Raw genomic sequence first — 12,889 nt, forward strand, 5'->3', positions numbered from 1 at the left:
CGATTGGCATTTAATGCAACACGAGAATTAAAATGCAATTTGCATGGTACAGAAATTTTTCGCTCGCCAGAGTTTAAGTACAAAAAATATATCATTAATTTTTTAGCAATATTTTTGCGATTGAAAAAATAATATGATTTGGATGAACGTAATATGCAATAATATTCAAACGACCGGTTTGTTGTTAACGTTAACTAGAATGTTTTATTTTTCTTCAAATGTCTTTCACCCACGTATAATTTGCCCTTGGTTCGTGTTAGGCGGCCTTGCGTTTAAAATGTGATATTTTAATCTTTTGAACGTAGGTAGATACATGCAGTTTGTTTTACTTATTCTCAGAACTGATTTACATAATTAGTTGAGCCAAGCAGGCCGGATCGGTTCGCGAACACTGCTTTCACATTTGCATAGTGTTCCACCGATATTCATCTCGTGTTTTTCTGCACACCAGATAACTTTTGAATGACTAAGCTTAGCACCGCACCGGTACAAGCTCGCAAACTCGCTCGAGCATTTTGGATATTTCAACTGTAAACTTCGCAAAATTGAAATTAAACGGTGCTGCTTCCGGCTGAGTGCTAATTTTTCAAACGAAAACATTCTTTGCTTCCTTTGAATATCTCATCGGCTGAAAAACTGTACAGATTCGTGACCGTATGTAACTGTCGCAAATGTAAATACCGCCAGAGGTAAAAAGAGAAGCACTGACCTATGAAGGAGATGTGCGAGGCAATTCTGGCAACATACGTGAGAAAGATTTTCTCATAAATGTAAGTACACCTAAGGTAGCTGTTGGATATTTTTTTATAAAGTTGAAAAATGCATACGTTTTAGAACTTCAAGCAAGGCAAAAAATATTTAAGAAAAGGAATCGTAATTTGTAATTAAAAGCCTATTGTATCTAATCAAATATTAATAAATCTAGATATTCCATCAGTTATCAAAAAGCGCTGTACTCTGTTTAAAATAGTGTTACATTTTAAACATTTGCGTTTTCCACATTCTACTATTGATTTGACAACATAATTTGTGTTTGTTTTCTACGAAATTTTTTATTTTTTGCAGAATTGTTTTAGCCAATGGCGTAGGCTAAATTTACTTTGAAATGATTATCCACAAAATTAATTGCCTCGTGGATATAACTGTACCACCGAAATTAGAATGTTCCTCTAGAAATTGGGGACTGGACCTCCTGAGGTCCGGCTAGCACATCTAACAAGCGTTTCGACAGTTTCTATAGTCTTGCGGTGATTTATTTCAATTTTTGGCGGCGCCGCATGAAAAGCTGGCGTGTGCATCTGGTAATGTTGACGGCTTAATACCTCCTTAGGCTCATACGCAGCCGCGGTCCTCTCGTTAAAGACGGGTAATAATAGATAATGACACGCCGGCTGCGTTTTAATAATGCCGCGACCCGTTATGAATAGAAAAATCGGCGGCCGGCATAATGAATTATTTCCATGCCACTCAGCGCTGATTACTATTTTGGCGGCCGCAAATTACCATTGTGCGCCCGCGATTCTCGCCTCGGCGGCTTTTTGCACGCCAACGGCGTGCATAATGCGCGCACTGTGCTTTTTGCCAGCAGACACCGGCGGCCCTTTGCACTGCCGAAATCAGATAATCGCTTTTTGATTGAGTCAATCACTCGCGATTGCTGCTCAACGAGCGTTTAAAACGTGCATTTATCGCATGTAAAAAGAGGTGAGTATACGCTCGCTCGCAGGCGTGAATCAAAAAGAGAGGCTTTGAAAACGCGGAGAAGCGCGGCTGTCAAACAGAGGAGCAGGGTTTTTACGAGTCTGTTCAAACCCGAACAATAAAAATTGGTTTAAGAGGAGTGTTTTAGCCATGGTAAATAGTTTCACTTTTTACAAGGAGCACTCATGACTAATTTCATTTGTAAAATTAAACCGACTGCACTCAAAGTTAGCTCTCGACCACCACTGGAAAGAATCTTGCTTGAAGATCATAATTTTTAATATCCTAATCATTTTTGATACTTTCCTTCCCAGAAACCGACGCGTAGTATAATCTCCGAAGCACGATAGATAGCGCATTAAATGGAAATTACAGCGCAGCCTAGAGAAAGGAGCAAGAGTCATTTCCATTGGAACGACGCCGGATCTCCCATTGCCAAAAAGACATTTAACCGTTCCAGAAGAGTACTAATCATACATACCTCACTAATCCCGCTTTAATTATGAAATAATTGCGCTGCCAAGAGCCAGCCTTTAATTTCCGATCGGAAAACACCGCGGGCGCCGTTGCACGTGCTGGCATGTCTGTTTTGACAGAGAATCTGCTCCAGTTTCGCCGGGAGTGACCAACAAGGTCTCCGGATTCCCATGCACCTTCGCACACGGCGATCGATTGTCTGGCGGTGCGGACAATACGTGCTGGTACCGCTAGCGTCGGACGGCACAAAAATGCGCACCTCTCATTCAAGTCTCCGCACTCAGCGCAGCAGACAGCAGCGGGCATCGCATTGTCCGTTTGTCCCCTTGTAGTCAGGCCCTGCTTTCACAGTGCAAACTTGCAAATTTAACCGTTCCCGGACCGATTGATGACTGGACAAATCGAGCGTGTAATTGAATTAATACTCGAGCCACTGCCTGCGGACCTCTTTTGCGTTCGTTTTTTATCCGGCGGAAAATTGGAGCTCCGTTCGGAATGATCGATTCGTAAACTAGAATGGAGGCTGGCCTGCTTTTAAACCGATTGGTGTGCGCGGCTGAAATTGAAAATCCCGTCTTGTGGTGCCTGCGTGGACGGCCACTGCGGTTTCGGCTGGGAAAATATCAATTTCGAGCGCAGTCTGGAAATCAATTCGCCTCGGAATTAATGGATCGGAAGAGAGGCGATCACATGCCTCTCAGTGGTTGAGCATTCCTCCTTTCAACTGACGTATGTTTGCCTTCTCTCTCGGTCAATCATGCCCCGAATTTCGCAATTTACGACGCTGTTTCCTTCTCAAAGTTCATTGATTTCCAACACGCATTGCAGATGATGTCGGCAATCATAAACTCAAATTATCGCATGCTGGGCAATGTGTAATAACTGCCAGAATAATTGAAAATTTACTACTCTGAAAAGCATCAGATGGACGGTTGAAAGATCCGTTTTCAACAGGTGTAAAAATGGGCCATAAAAGAACAAAAAAATTTGCAAGGCGATAAAAATTTACATAAACGATGGAGGAGAGAGCACAAATTTACAAATACCACGTGTGTGGTCTTCAGTCACGCATTCCGACACCTTCTTTACCATAGCTGCAGCCAAAATCTTAACCTAACTTGGCTCCTCCCTTCGTATTTTAATAATTAAAAACGCAATTTAGAATTTTAATATTTTAAATAAGTAAAAATAATAATGGCTCGCCTAAGTTTGGAGAAGGTAATCGACACCGTGACACCTACTGTGCGAACGAATATCCCACTCAATCCTTCTTCTCATGGCAGCCGCACGTTATTAGTATTATTTGTATTGATGGCATTTGCGCTACAACCACAATGAGATTAATTGCACTACTGTGCGGGGAGTCTCTTCTTTCAAGCTGGAAATCAGGGTGAGAGAGTTTTTCGAGCCGAAACCATTAGGCTTGTGTGTTTGTAAATTAGCAGGTGCGCGCAATGACAGGCAAACAAGAGCCAGTCAACGGGATGCAATTCGTATTGCGCGCGTCAATTAATCATAGCGGTCAATCAGGCAGCCACTCTTGTGTGAGCGACTCCTGATGAGGCGCATTCAGCTTTTGTCTGTGATATCATCTGATCCCAGAGTGCCGAGATCACTCCTGCGGCACGCTTTTCACGAGCAATGTTCGTCACTGCCGCGCTGATGAATCATGAAAGGAGTGCGAAAGGTGGATTCCTCTTCGCTCGGGTCACGCGGTGATGCGTAAGAAAGGTGGCCACAAAAAACATTCACCAGAGAAGAATTTTTCAAAAGGCACTAGACACTTCTGCGCCTGCAGAAAATGATTTGGGGATAGATAAAGCACCTGAGAATTTTGTAAGCCTTTGAGTTCTAAGACGAGAGACGAGAGAAGCACTAGAAATGAAAACTACAGCCTATATTTCAACAGGGAAATTTAATATCAATACACGACACAAATCTGAGAATAGAAACTGAGGAAAAGCATTCATTTGATTGTGGTTCATGTCAGTTCTTTAGGCCAAAAGAATATTTCTGATAGGTAGTTTCACTTTGAGAAATTAATACAGGCAGTGTACTTATAGTGCACAACATTTTCCCTAGAGTGATCTCGCCTTTGGATGCATTGTATTTAGCATAAACACAATCTTTGGCGGGGTCCATTGAAGGCTCGCCGTCATCCCAACGATAAAGCGAGGTGTTCAGAAAAGGTTTATCCTTGTGCTCACACCACCTGATCGATTTTGGGCATCCAAATGAGGTTGCCCCTATAAAGAACGTGGTGTCCTTAATACCATTCGCTTAAATTGAAAGGAGCATTCGGTTCAGTGTAATTTTATGAATAAAAACTGTACCTTTGAATACCTCAAGGACGCATTTGAGTTTTTCGGTCGATTCCAAAGTTAAAGCCATAAAGGCCTCTTCAAAATTTACTCTGCACCACTTAAGGCCCTGATAGTAGTTATACTAAGATTTTATTAAAGAATATCATTGTGAAAAACATTGCAAATTTATGTGAAAGAGGAAAACATACCGATGGTTCCGGGCATACATCAAATACTCTTTGGCAGCCGTAAAGGTATTTACAGTTCCTTCTGTAAAACACTGTGGGATTTGATTCTTATTATTAACAAGTTAATTAGATGAATCTTTAACTAACCGGTGTTTTTTATCCCTTGAATATCTCTTTTCTGAAACAGTTTACGACGTCACGGCTAGTTCCAAAATTTTATTTTACTCTCACTTCAACGGCGAATCCAACGGGGTGGCAAAGCGATTCTCGACAGTTTTGAGGTTGCTCTCTCTAAAATTTCAATCATGTCTAAACGGTGAAAATTTCTGTCAATATTTACCTCGCAAATTACCCGGCTCTTTGCACTTGGTTCACCAAATTCAAAACTCAGCAGCTCTGTTTTGGCATTTGCTTGAACCATAACAAATTTCCCGCTTGATTTCGCGTTCTGGGGCCGTGGCAACGATTCCTGGTCCACCACTTCTCCTGAACCATCCAACGAGCACCAAACATAAGTGCCTGTGCAATTGCTTGGCGTCGCACTTGTCCAAAAATTAATGCCACTTTGATTTCTTTCTGTCACATTTAAGTTAATTTCAAAAATCACTTATATTTAGAATTGAAAAACTTCGTGTACTTATTAGTGCTCGAGCAAAGCAATTAGCTTCCTCTGGAGTTTCAATACTGCCGACGCTCATGTGTTTGGTGCAGCAAAAGGTTTGGCCCGATTGTTGTGTAAACTATGGTCTTGTTATAAGTAATTTGGACTGGCATTATAATACCATTACGCACTGATGTTGATTTAGAAAGCAAGTACTGGCTTCCGCAGACTTCAAAACGATTTCCATCAGCTGGCTCTGGGAAATATTTTTGATATAACGAACAAAAAGATAAAGAAAAATTTCACTGTATCCAAAATTAACTGCTTTCTGACGGATTGACGTATTAGTTGGTGCTGTATTAGGTAAAAATATTTTTAAAACCTCCTCGCCACAGTCCGGCTCTCGGCAGTTTGCATAGCAGCTGCCAGCCTGATGTAAAATATTTTCCTTTGCCAAAATTCTTTGCATAATGGGAAGTTAATTTACCTCCCTAACGTTCTGGGTTGCCTCACATTGGTCATTACACGTAGATGAACATTTGTTCAAATGACATTTTTCTGGCAAGACGCATACGAAATTATTATTATTTTTGCAGTTTTCATTTTTTTCTTCAAAAGCTTTATTTCGGCTAAAAATATCGCTTGTACTAATTAAAATATTTTTCAATGTGAGGGTTTACTACTGAAGAACTTTGCACATTATAGTGGGGTTTCCAGGTAAGTTAGAAGAAGAATTAACTGTCTCCACTGTACGCATCCAAATTTTTGCATCTAAAATATCTGTTAGTGAGTGTTAGCAGCAGTTTGTTAAAATAATAAATCAAACCAGTTGCGTATTGTTCAATCAAAGACTTTTCAACGCCCAAGCTTAAACCATGAATGCTGCAAAATTTTTCCGCCTCAAATCTTGAAAGCTATACGAGTGATTTCATGCAATTTTTTCTTGTGAATTAATAATCAATCAAACCAGCACTAGCCGAGGAAAATAAAACAAGGGCAAATCCGAAATTTGCTTCAATGTCAACCCCCTTACTGAAATATAAAATTGCTGGAGTAACATCGTGTAAGTTGAAAATTAACCACTCTACATTTTACTGCACAAAATGACGCAACAAGCCTTTCCTGCGATATAAAAAACGCAATTTTTATATTATTAAATACGTTTTAAATTATTCAGTCACCTCTCGAACGCAATCAATGGTCGTTCGGAACGGAGTAAACACTCTTTCAAAGTATTTTGACCTCGACAGTTCGTTTAGCCTTGCTGCATAACTCGATTTACACTTGGCTATGCAGTTGAATGCTTTACCAGCAAACCTCCACGAGAATTCTTGCTCTAAATCAAAATTCACACAATTTAGGATGAATTGTATATATGTATATTCACTCTAGCAGAGCATATATGGCACTCTGATAGCAAAATTACTTTCCACATATGCTGACAGCCCACAAAACTCCGCAGACAAAACACTCTAAAAATAGCAATTGACTGAACAGGATTTGAAAAAAATGTACTCACAGTAGAGCCGAATAACAGGTAGAAAACAAATATGGGCGAGAAAATTTGAAACATGTTTAGTTACTTTGATTCAAAACGAATATGATTTTAGGACGGACTGCATAGTCGGGAGTGCACGGAAGTGATAAAAATGACGCAGTGTAGTTTGACTCGGGTCCACACATTTTGTCTCATATTTCACAGAGAAAACTAAAATGTGCGTTTTATTGTGATATTAGTTGAGCGAATGCGTTCATTTTTAAAATAAAGTTACATCATTTCAATGAAATAAAGATTGATATTTTTGTATCGTGCGTTTATACAGCACGTTTTGGAAAGAATTACATAAATTATTTTAAATTAACCCAAGCATCTGTGAATCGGCATTTTATACAAACAAATCAGATTTCTCATTTAATCAGAGCATTTCTCAAAATTTAAAGATAAAAAAATGGTTGACGACCACGACAAATAATAACTTTCTGCAAAAAGCGTTCCAAAAACCGCAACCTCTTTTTCGCCGTCTTAACTCGCCTACCTAATATGCAATTACTCTCATCCGGGCAGTCTCGCGCAGGTGTGTTAATATTAATTTCCCAGGGAGAAACGTCCGGCATGCCGCACAACAATTGTATGGTTGCCAATCTGAGATGACACTGCACTCTGATCTCCCATTGTGCATCTCATCGAGCACAAATTACCACGCCGACAGTTAGCTTAATAATTCCTAGGGCTGGCGACAAAAGCGCAAGTAAGGCAGTTCGTGCGCGACACACAATTTTGTCCGCGCACACATCTACAGTTAAAGTTCGATAATTTCGAAAGATGAGGCTGTGTATTGGGGATTTTGTCGATTTTCTCCTCGGTGTGCACATCAGGTTCACTCACCTTTCGCCTCTCGTCGATATGCGTGCATGTGCTTCAAGCCAATTACATTACTTATACGCCTCCATACTGCACTCCCGCGATCAAAGGATTATAAATATACGCGTAGCTAACATTCTTGTTTGCGACTTTTATCTCTTTCTCTCATGCAGCATCTTTGTCGATGCTATTATTACTGGAATTAAAAAATATTGTGCTTTTGCGTGTAATTTATGCGCCGAGCTCCGACCGTAAAATTGGAAATTAACTGACTTTCTTGTTGGGTTCTTGAGAGTGTGCCGTGGTAGATGGAGCGACACTTTGAGAGATAAATTTCTTTTGGAGAACCTTAAAAGGAGGTACTCAGTTTGCCAATTAACTTAAAACGCCTCATGCTTAAACCGAGCCTGCTGCCGATTTGTATTAAAGGAATTCGAAAAAAATAACGGCAGCTCGATTTGACTGACGTTACTTCTCAGAGTTAATACTTTTAGATAAACGACTAGTTTCTTTTCTACTAAGGTAATTCGTATAATTAAGAAACAATTAATGTGCTAGTGAACGTTTCAACTTAAGTGTCCAGTAGTTTGTGGTATTTATTTTCTCAAAGTCTAACTTTTAAAGTGAAATAGACAAGAAATGCGCATATGAGCCGCTTAAATTTTCTCACAAAATTTAAGGATCGACATCCTCGTTCATGTACTCGAAGAAGATCGGTTTACACTTGCGTTGAAGTGTGTGTATATAGAATCATGTATTTCTCTTATCAAATCTCAATAATCTGACCGAGAGAGCGTTTCAGCGTAATTCCAAAATCACCAGGTTTCTTTGATGACGATTGATTGCACTCTAATTAATGCTTTGTGAGGCTCTTTAGTTCGTTTTGAACATAAAATTGAATACCTTGCATCTTTTTCTGATCACAAAGTCAACATAAACAACAGTTTGACACAAATTCCACGGTCTTTTTAGCCAAAGTGATCCATCTGGCCACTTTTAATTGCCGTGCCAAACCAGTTCTGTCGTCTACGTAATTATTCCCTGCTCTTCCCACTTTTAATACACTTTAATAATTCCGAGGTAAAACGCGCGGGCCGTGCTCCACATTCGAGAGCACCACCTCCGATTGATATTGTGCGGTCAATTCGGCGAAATCACTATAGAGTGGATGTCCAAATAGGGACGCCGCCGTGAGAAAAACAATTTATTTCTGTCTCTCAGAAGTAATTCGTGTTTAACACAACCAGAACGAGAAGTTAAAAAGTCTGAACTATATTCTTAAAAAGAAAAGAGCTAGATGAAACCGAACATCCATTCAGATAAAAATGATTTTTCTATACAAATTGATACTGAATGCACATCCTATAAGCATGCATGAGCTTGGTTTTATTACAATTTCCGCTTTCTTTTCCTTTTTTAAAAATATTTCTGTCAGGAACGATCTTTAAATATTAGCCTTGGCAAAGTAAATAAAAAACCCGTTCCGCGCGTAATCTGCAATCAAACTATAACAAGTTAATCATCAAGCTTGTCAGCGCTGCTATCAGCCTCTCATAAAAACAGATGGCGTGTAATGATTGTGCGCATGCATGTTAAATATTTCACGTCCAGCACTCGGTTTTAAAGATAATCTCGGGCAATTACTCGAGGCACTGGACAACATCCTTCCTCGTCTCTCTCGCGAAGGGCGAACGTTTTTCTCTGAGAATCGCGCGTAAATCCAGATTCGCCAGCGGCAAGGTTGCGTCTGCAGGTAAAATTTCTGCTACATTAACGCAAGGAAAATGGTGGGAGCGGCCCCAAACAAATAAGATGGGTCGGCGACCTTTCAAGGAATTCACCCTCTCGCAGCTCAAGAAGTGGAAAGGCGAATAATAGCAGCTGCATGAGTGCTATTACCTTTGATCACTCGCTGCAGTGCAATAAAATTTTTCTCTCCGCGGGCAGTCCCTATGAAAGAGTGACGGAAGTCTTGCACTTGCAATGAGAGTGTTGCGTTTGACGCTTGTCATGAGAATTCCTTTGAAGGGAAAAATAATTATTTTTAGGTGTTCAAATAATGTGGCGGCACTTTGTCGCTGTCAAAGATTTATTTCACACCTTTTTTCAACAAAAAGTAAATATTAATTTGCAAAATTCTCCGTGCATGACTCATTCTTGGTATTTCCGGCCTATTTGAAACAGGTGAATTTAAGCTGTTTCAAAATCAGAGAAACAACATATGAGTCAGGAATATATGCATGAGATTTGAGAAATTTTGGCAACAGCAAAACGTGATATCGTGGACCATTTTTAAGAAAAGTTGACTCAAACAGTTATTATAATCATTCAGCATGCTTCTTTTATGTCTCTGATTTGTAAAAAAAGGAATCAATGTCCATAAGATTTATGTTTACTGCCTTTTACTATTCCAGCCGATGCCTTCTCCATCTAAATTACAGAATCATTTCAGGGCAAACAGCTGCAGACATCCACTGTCATATTAGCGTTTTTGCGCGCAATCCACATTGAAACATCTTTGCTTTGGCTCAATGTATAGAAAAGTATGCTCGAGCACATATTTTCAAATAATGTATAAAATGAATAGTCACGCACGGCTTCAAATCGACGGAGATATTTCAATCAGTGCATCCATTTCTGCGGATTCCAAACTATTTTCATTCGCTTGAGCGCAGAGGCGAGAGCGAACATCGAAAAACAAGACGAGCCGCGATCGCCGCTTGGAATGAGAAATGAGCGGAGAAGATGTAAAAGGTAATCCGGCCGCAGCTTCTAATAAAACGGCGGCGTTGAACGCGCGAGTGCATGCACAGCCAATAAGTTCAACAACCACTTACGCCGTCTTTTATGGAGTGCACTTGGCGTCCCTCCAGCTACAAAGACTCATTATGCATTTCGAGCGAAACCCCCTCGATCGGTGCGTATGCGCGTGAGATTTGTCTGGCAGGGGTTTCGGTCGCGACGCGGCCGCGGCGCATCACGCGTTTTTTCTTTGAGATTTCCAGCCCGGTGCATGCGAGATTTGCATTTAATTGCGCAGCTGCAGCACACCACCGCTCTTTTCTCTCAAAAATTGGAATATGCAAATCAGGCGTGATTTTCTTGAGGCTTATCGAGCAGACAGCATGTTATTACCGGCGTCTGCTCTCTTATGGCTAAAAATTTAATGAGCAACCAACGGTGCAGTCGAAATTAAAACCGCTTCCAGCTGACCGCTGCCTGTCGGAAGACTTTGCCGTAAATCACCACATTGTTGTTCCGCGGGTTTTAAAAATGCCCATAAAGTGTGCATCTTGTTTTTCAACCATTGTTCCGATTGAAATGTAGAAGGAGAATTGTGAGTGAGTATTTTTTCCGTTTTAAGAAAATTTCGTGATTTTTTTCTATCAACTCATCACCATTTCTAAAATTCAATTTTTTTCTGACTAACAATATTTTACAATCTTCTTGATTTGTTTATGCACTCGTTGTTAGAATTGAAGAAGTACAAAATAGTTTACATACGTAGGTAGTTTACATCTGGATGACTGAATGTTGGATATGAAAAAGCCTTTCGTATGATTTGCTAAATAATTCCTTTACCAAATTAGGTAATCCGTTGAAGTGGAAAAAAGGAATTCTAAATTGCTGATGCATTTCTATCGACGCTTCTAGTCAGCCGCCTGAGGCATTTTCACTTATTGAACTCTGATCGAGCCACTTTTCTTTTTCTTTCATATGAAAGTTATGAAACCGCAGAGAATTTTACGTGCCGGCACTCCTTTTCAGACGCGCTGCTGCAATTTAATATTATTCGAATTTTTCTCACTGTGATTTCCATCGCTTTACAAGGTGTCATTACACATTTTCCTCTCCAGTGGCGAACAACGCGCGAATCTTCACGTCCTGGCTATCAACCGTGCACCTTTTATTATGAGCATTTCTCTCCTGACAGCGACAGCAGAGGCGAACAACAGATGTTCCAGCGAGGGGATAAATTCCGCGAACGTTTAATCTCAACCGTTTCATCGAATTTCGCCATACTTTTCAAAATTTCATTGGATCTGACTTTTTACTACATGAGCGCAGTGTAGTAAATTTATCACAAGCACTATCTGCGTAAATTATTGCTTGATTTCCAGGAAAATCCTATTTGTTTTGAATTGATAGGAAGGCTTTTGATAAAATAATTATTGCAAGAGGTACTAAAACCTTTTCCTATGTGCCAAGCTGAAATAAGGCCCTCCAATAAACCACAGTTTTTATTAAACCATCTTACCTGCTTCAAAAAAGTTCACAATCTACGAGTTCAAAAAATATATTAATCAATATGATACATTACAAATTAAATATGCTCCATATGGCTCTAAATCAGCCACTGACCCTTATGATTCTCAGCAACTGCGATGTTGATGAAACAAGCAAAAAAGGATTAGGCCCGCGGCTACGAACCAATTCCGTACAGGCTCATTACTAATTTGTCGCCCGGCAAGTACCTCTCTCGCAGGCCATTAAAGTTGATTAATTTTACCGTGCTTTTATGGATTCACTCATTCGTCACGGGATAGGAGCTGGTTTTAATTGAATCCGAGCAGTCCTCGCCGAGATAGTTCTGTGCAATTAACTCTGCACTATATCATGTTCGTCTTGCCGCGAGAAGTGCGAAATCCTTGACATTTGGATTTATTTTCTCATGCCTGAGTAAGCCAAACATCCTTGTCTTCCGATCGTTTGAGCCGATTGAAGAGGAAAAAGGAGCAGAGCACCCTGCTTGGATGCCCCCGCTGATGAATTCATCGTTTTGCGCGGCGAAATTACTTATGATTCTCTCTGCTCGCGTGGGTTTTTGCTCACCATACTTGTTTACTTTTAAGGATAATTGAGCAGCTGGTCAGCCACCGCTTTGTTCTAACTAAAAATACATGAAACACGACGAGCACGTGTTTGTTTTCCATTGAACTGTCCGCCAGTGGAAAGGAGTCGATTTTATTGACGCATGCCGATACAGTTATTTAAAAACGGAGTATCCATTCTGTAATATTAACTTTTTGCTCTGCTACTTTTGAATCAATTTGGAATGCGAGTGCTAACCTTTTCGAATGGGAATATGAAGAACAAAGAAGGTGGAATGAAGAGTCTAGCGTATAAAATTACTAATCCAATGTAGTTTTTACTACATTCTTTTTCATCCAAAACAAATAAATTGTTTTATGGAAAATAATGCAGAATTGGCTCTAACGAATGTATTTTTCCCATTGTTCAAATAAATAACAAAGAG

General features: G+C 40.0%; 2 protein-coding genes and 1 long non-coding RNA gene across 3 annotated transcripts in view; all 3 read right to left on the reverse strand.

Annotated features, from left to right (window-relative positions):
* Window positions 1–12,889, reverse strand: part of LOC135939321 (uncharacterized) — a 28,815-nt gene that overhangs the window by 12,090 nt on the left and 3,836 nt on the right. The window lies entirely within an intron of this gene.
* LOC135939694 (uncharacterized) lies at window positions 4,165–5,777 on the reverse strand. The gene is made up of 10 exons (XM_065484204.1): window positions 5,653–5,777; window positions 5,577–5,598; window positions 5,462–5,526; window positions 5,307–5,409; window positions 5,010–5,245; window positions 4,901–4,960; window positions 4,817–4,847; window positions 4,691–4,761; window positions 4,512–4,623; window positions 4,165–4,457 (listed from the first exon to the last, which is right to left on the reverse strand). Exons 1-10 carry the CDS (start codon window positions 5,737–5,739, stop codon window positions 4,165–4,167), a joined length of 1,080 nt encoding a protein of 359 aa, XP_065340276.1. The 5' UTR covers window positions 5,740–5,777.
* Window positions 5,798–7,219, reverse strand: LOC135939695 (uncharacterized). The gene is made up of 3 exons (XR_010574772.1): window positions 6,790–7,219; window positions 6,697–6,742; window positions 5,798–6,606 (listed from the first exon to the last, which is right to left on the reverse strand). It is a non-coding gene; the product is annotated as an uncharacterized LOC135939695 (long non-coding RNA).

Source organism: Cloeon dipterum, chromosome 3, assembly GCF_949628265.1.
Source record: "Cloeon dipterum chromosome 3, ieCloDipt1.1, whole genome shotgun sequence".
Classification (NCBI taxonomy): domain Eukaryota; kingdom Metazoa; phylum Arthropoda; class Insecta; order Ephemeroptera; family Baetidae; genus Cloeon; species Cloeon dipterum.

Bases quoted from the DNA above. Each gene is read 5' to 3' on its own strand.
- LOC135939694 (XM_065484204.1), bottom strand. From the start codon at position 5,739: ATGCAAAGAATTTTGGCAAAGGAAAATATTTTACATCAGGCTGGCAGC. The intron at 5,527-5,576 runs GTGAAATTTTTC...AATATTTCCCAG, and splicing joins AGCAGTTAATTTTGGATACA to AGCCAGCTGATGGAAATCGT. The intron at 4,762-4,816 runs GTTAGTTAAAGA...CAAATCCCACAG, and splicing joins TCAAGGGATAAAAAACACCG to TGTTTTACAGAAGGAACTGT.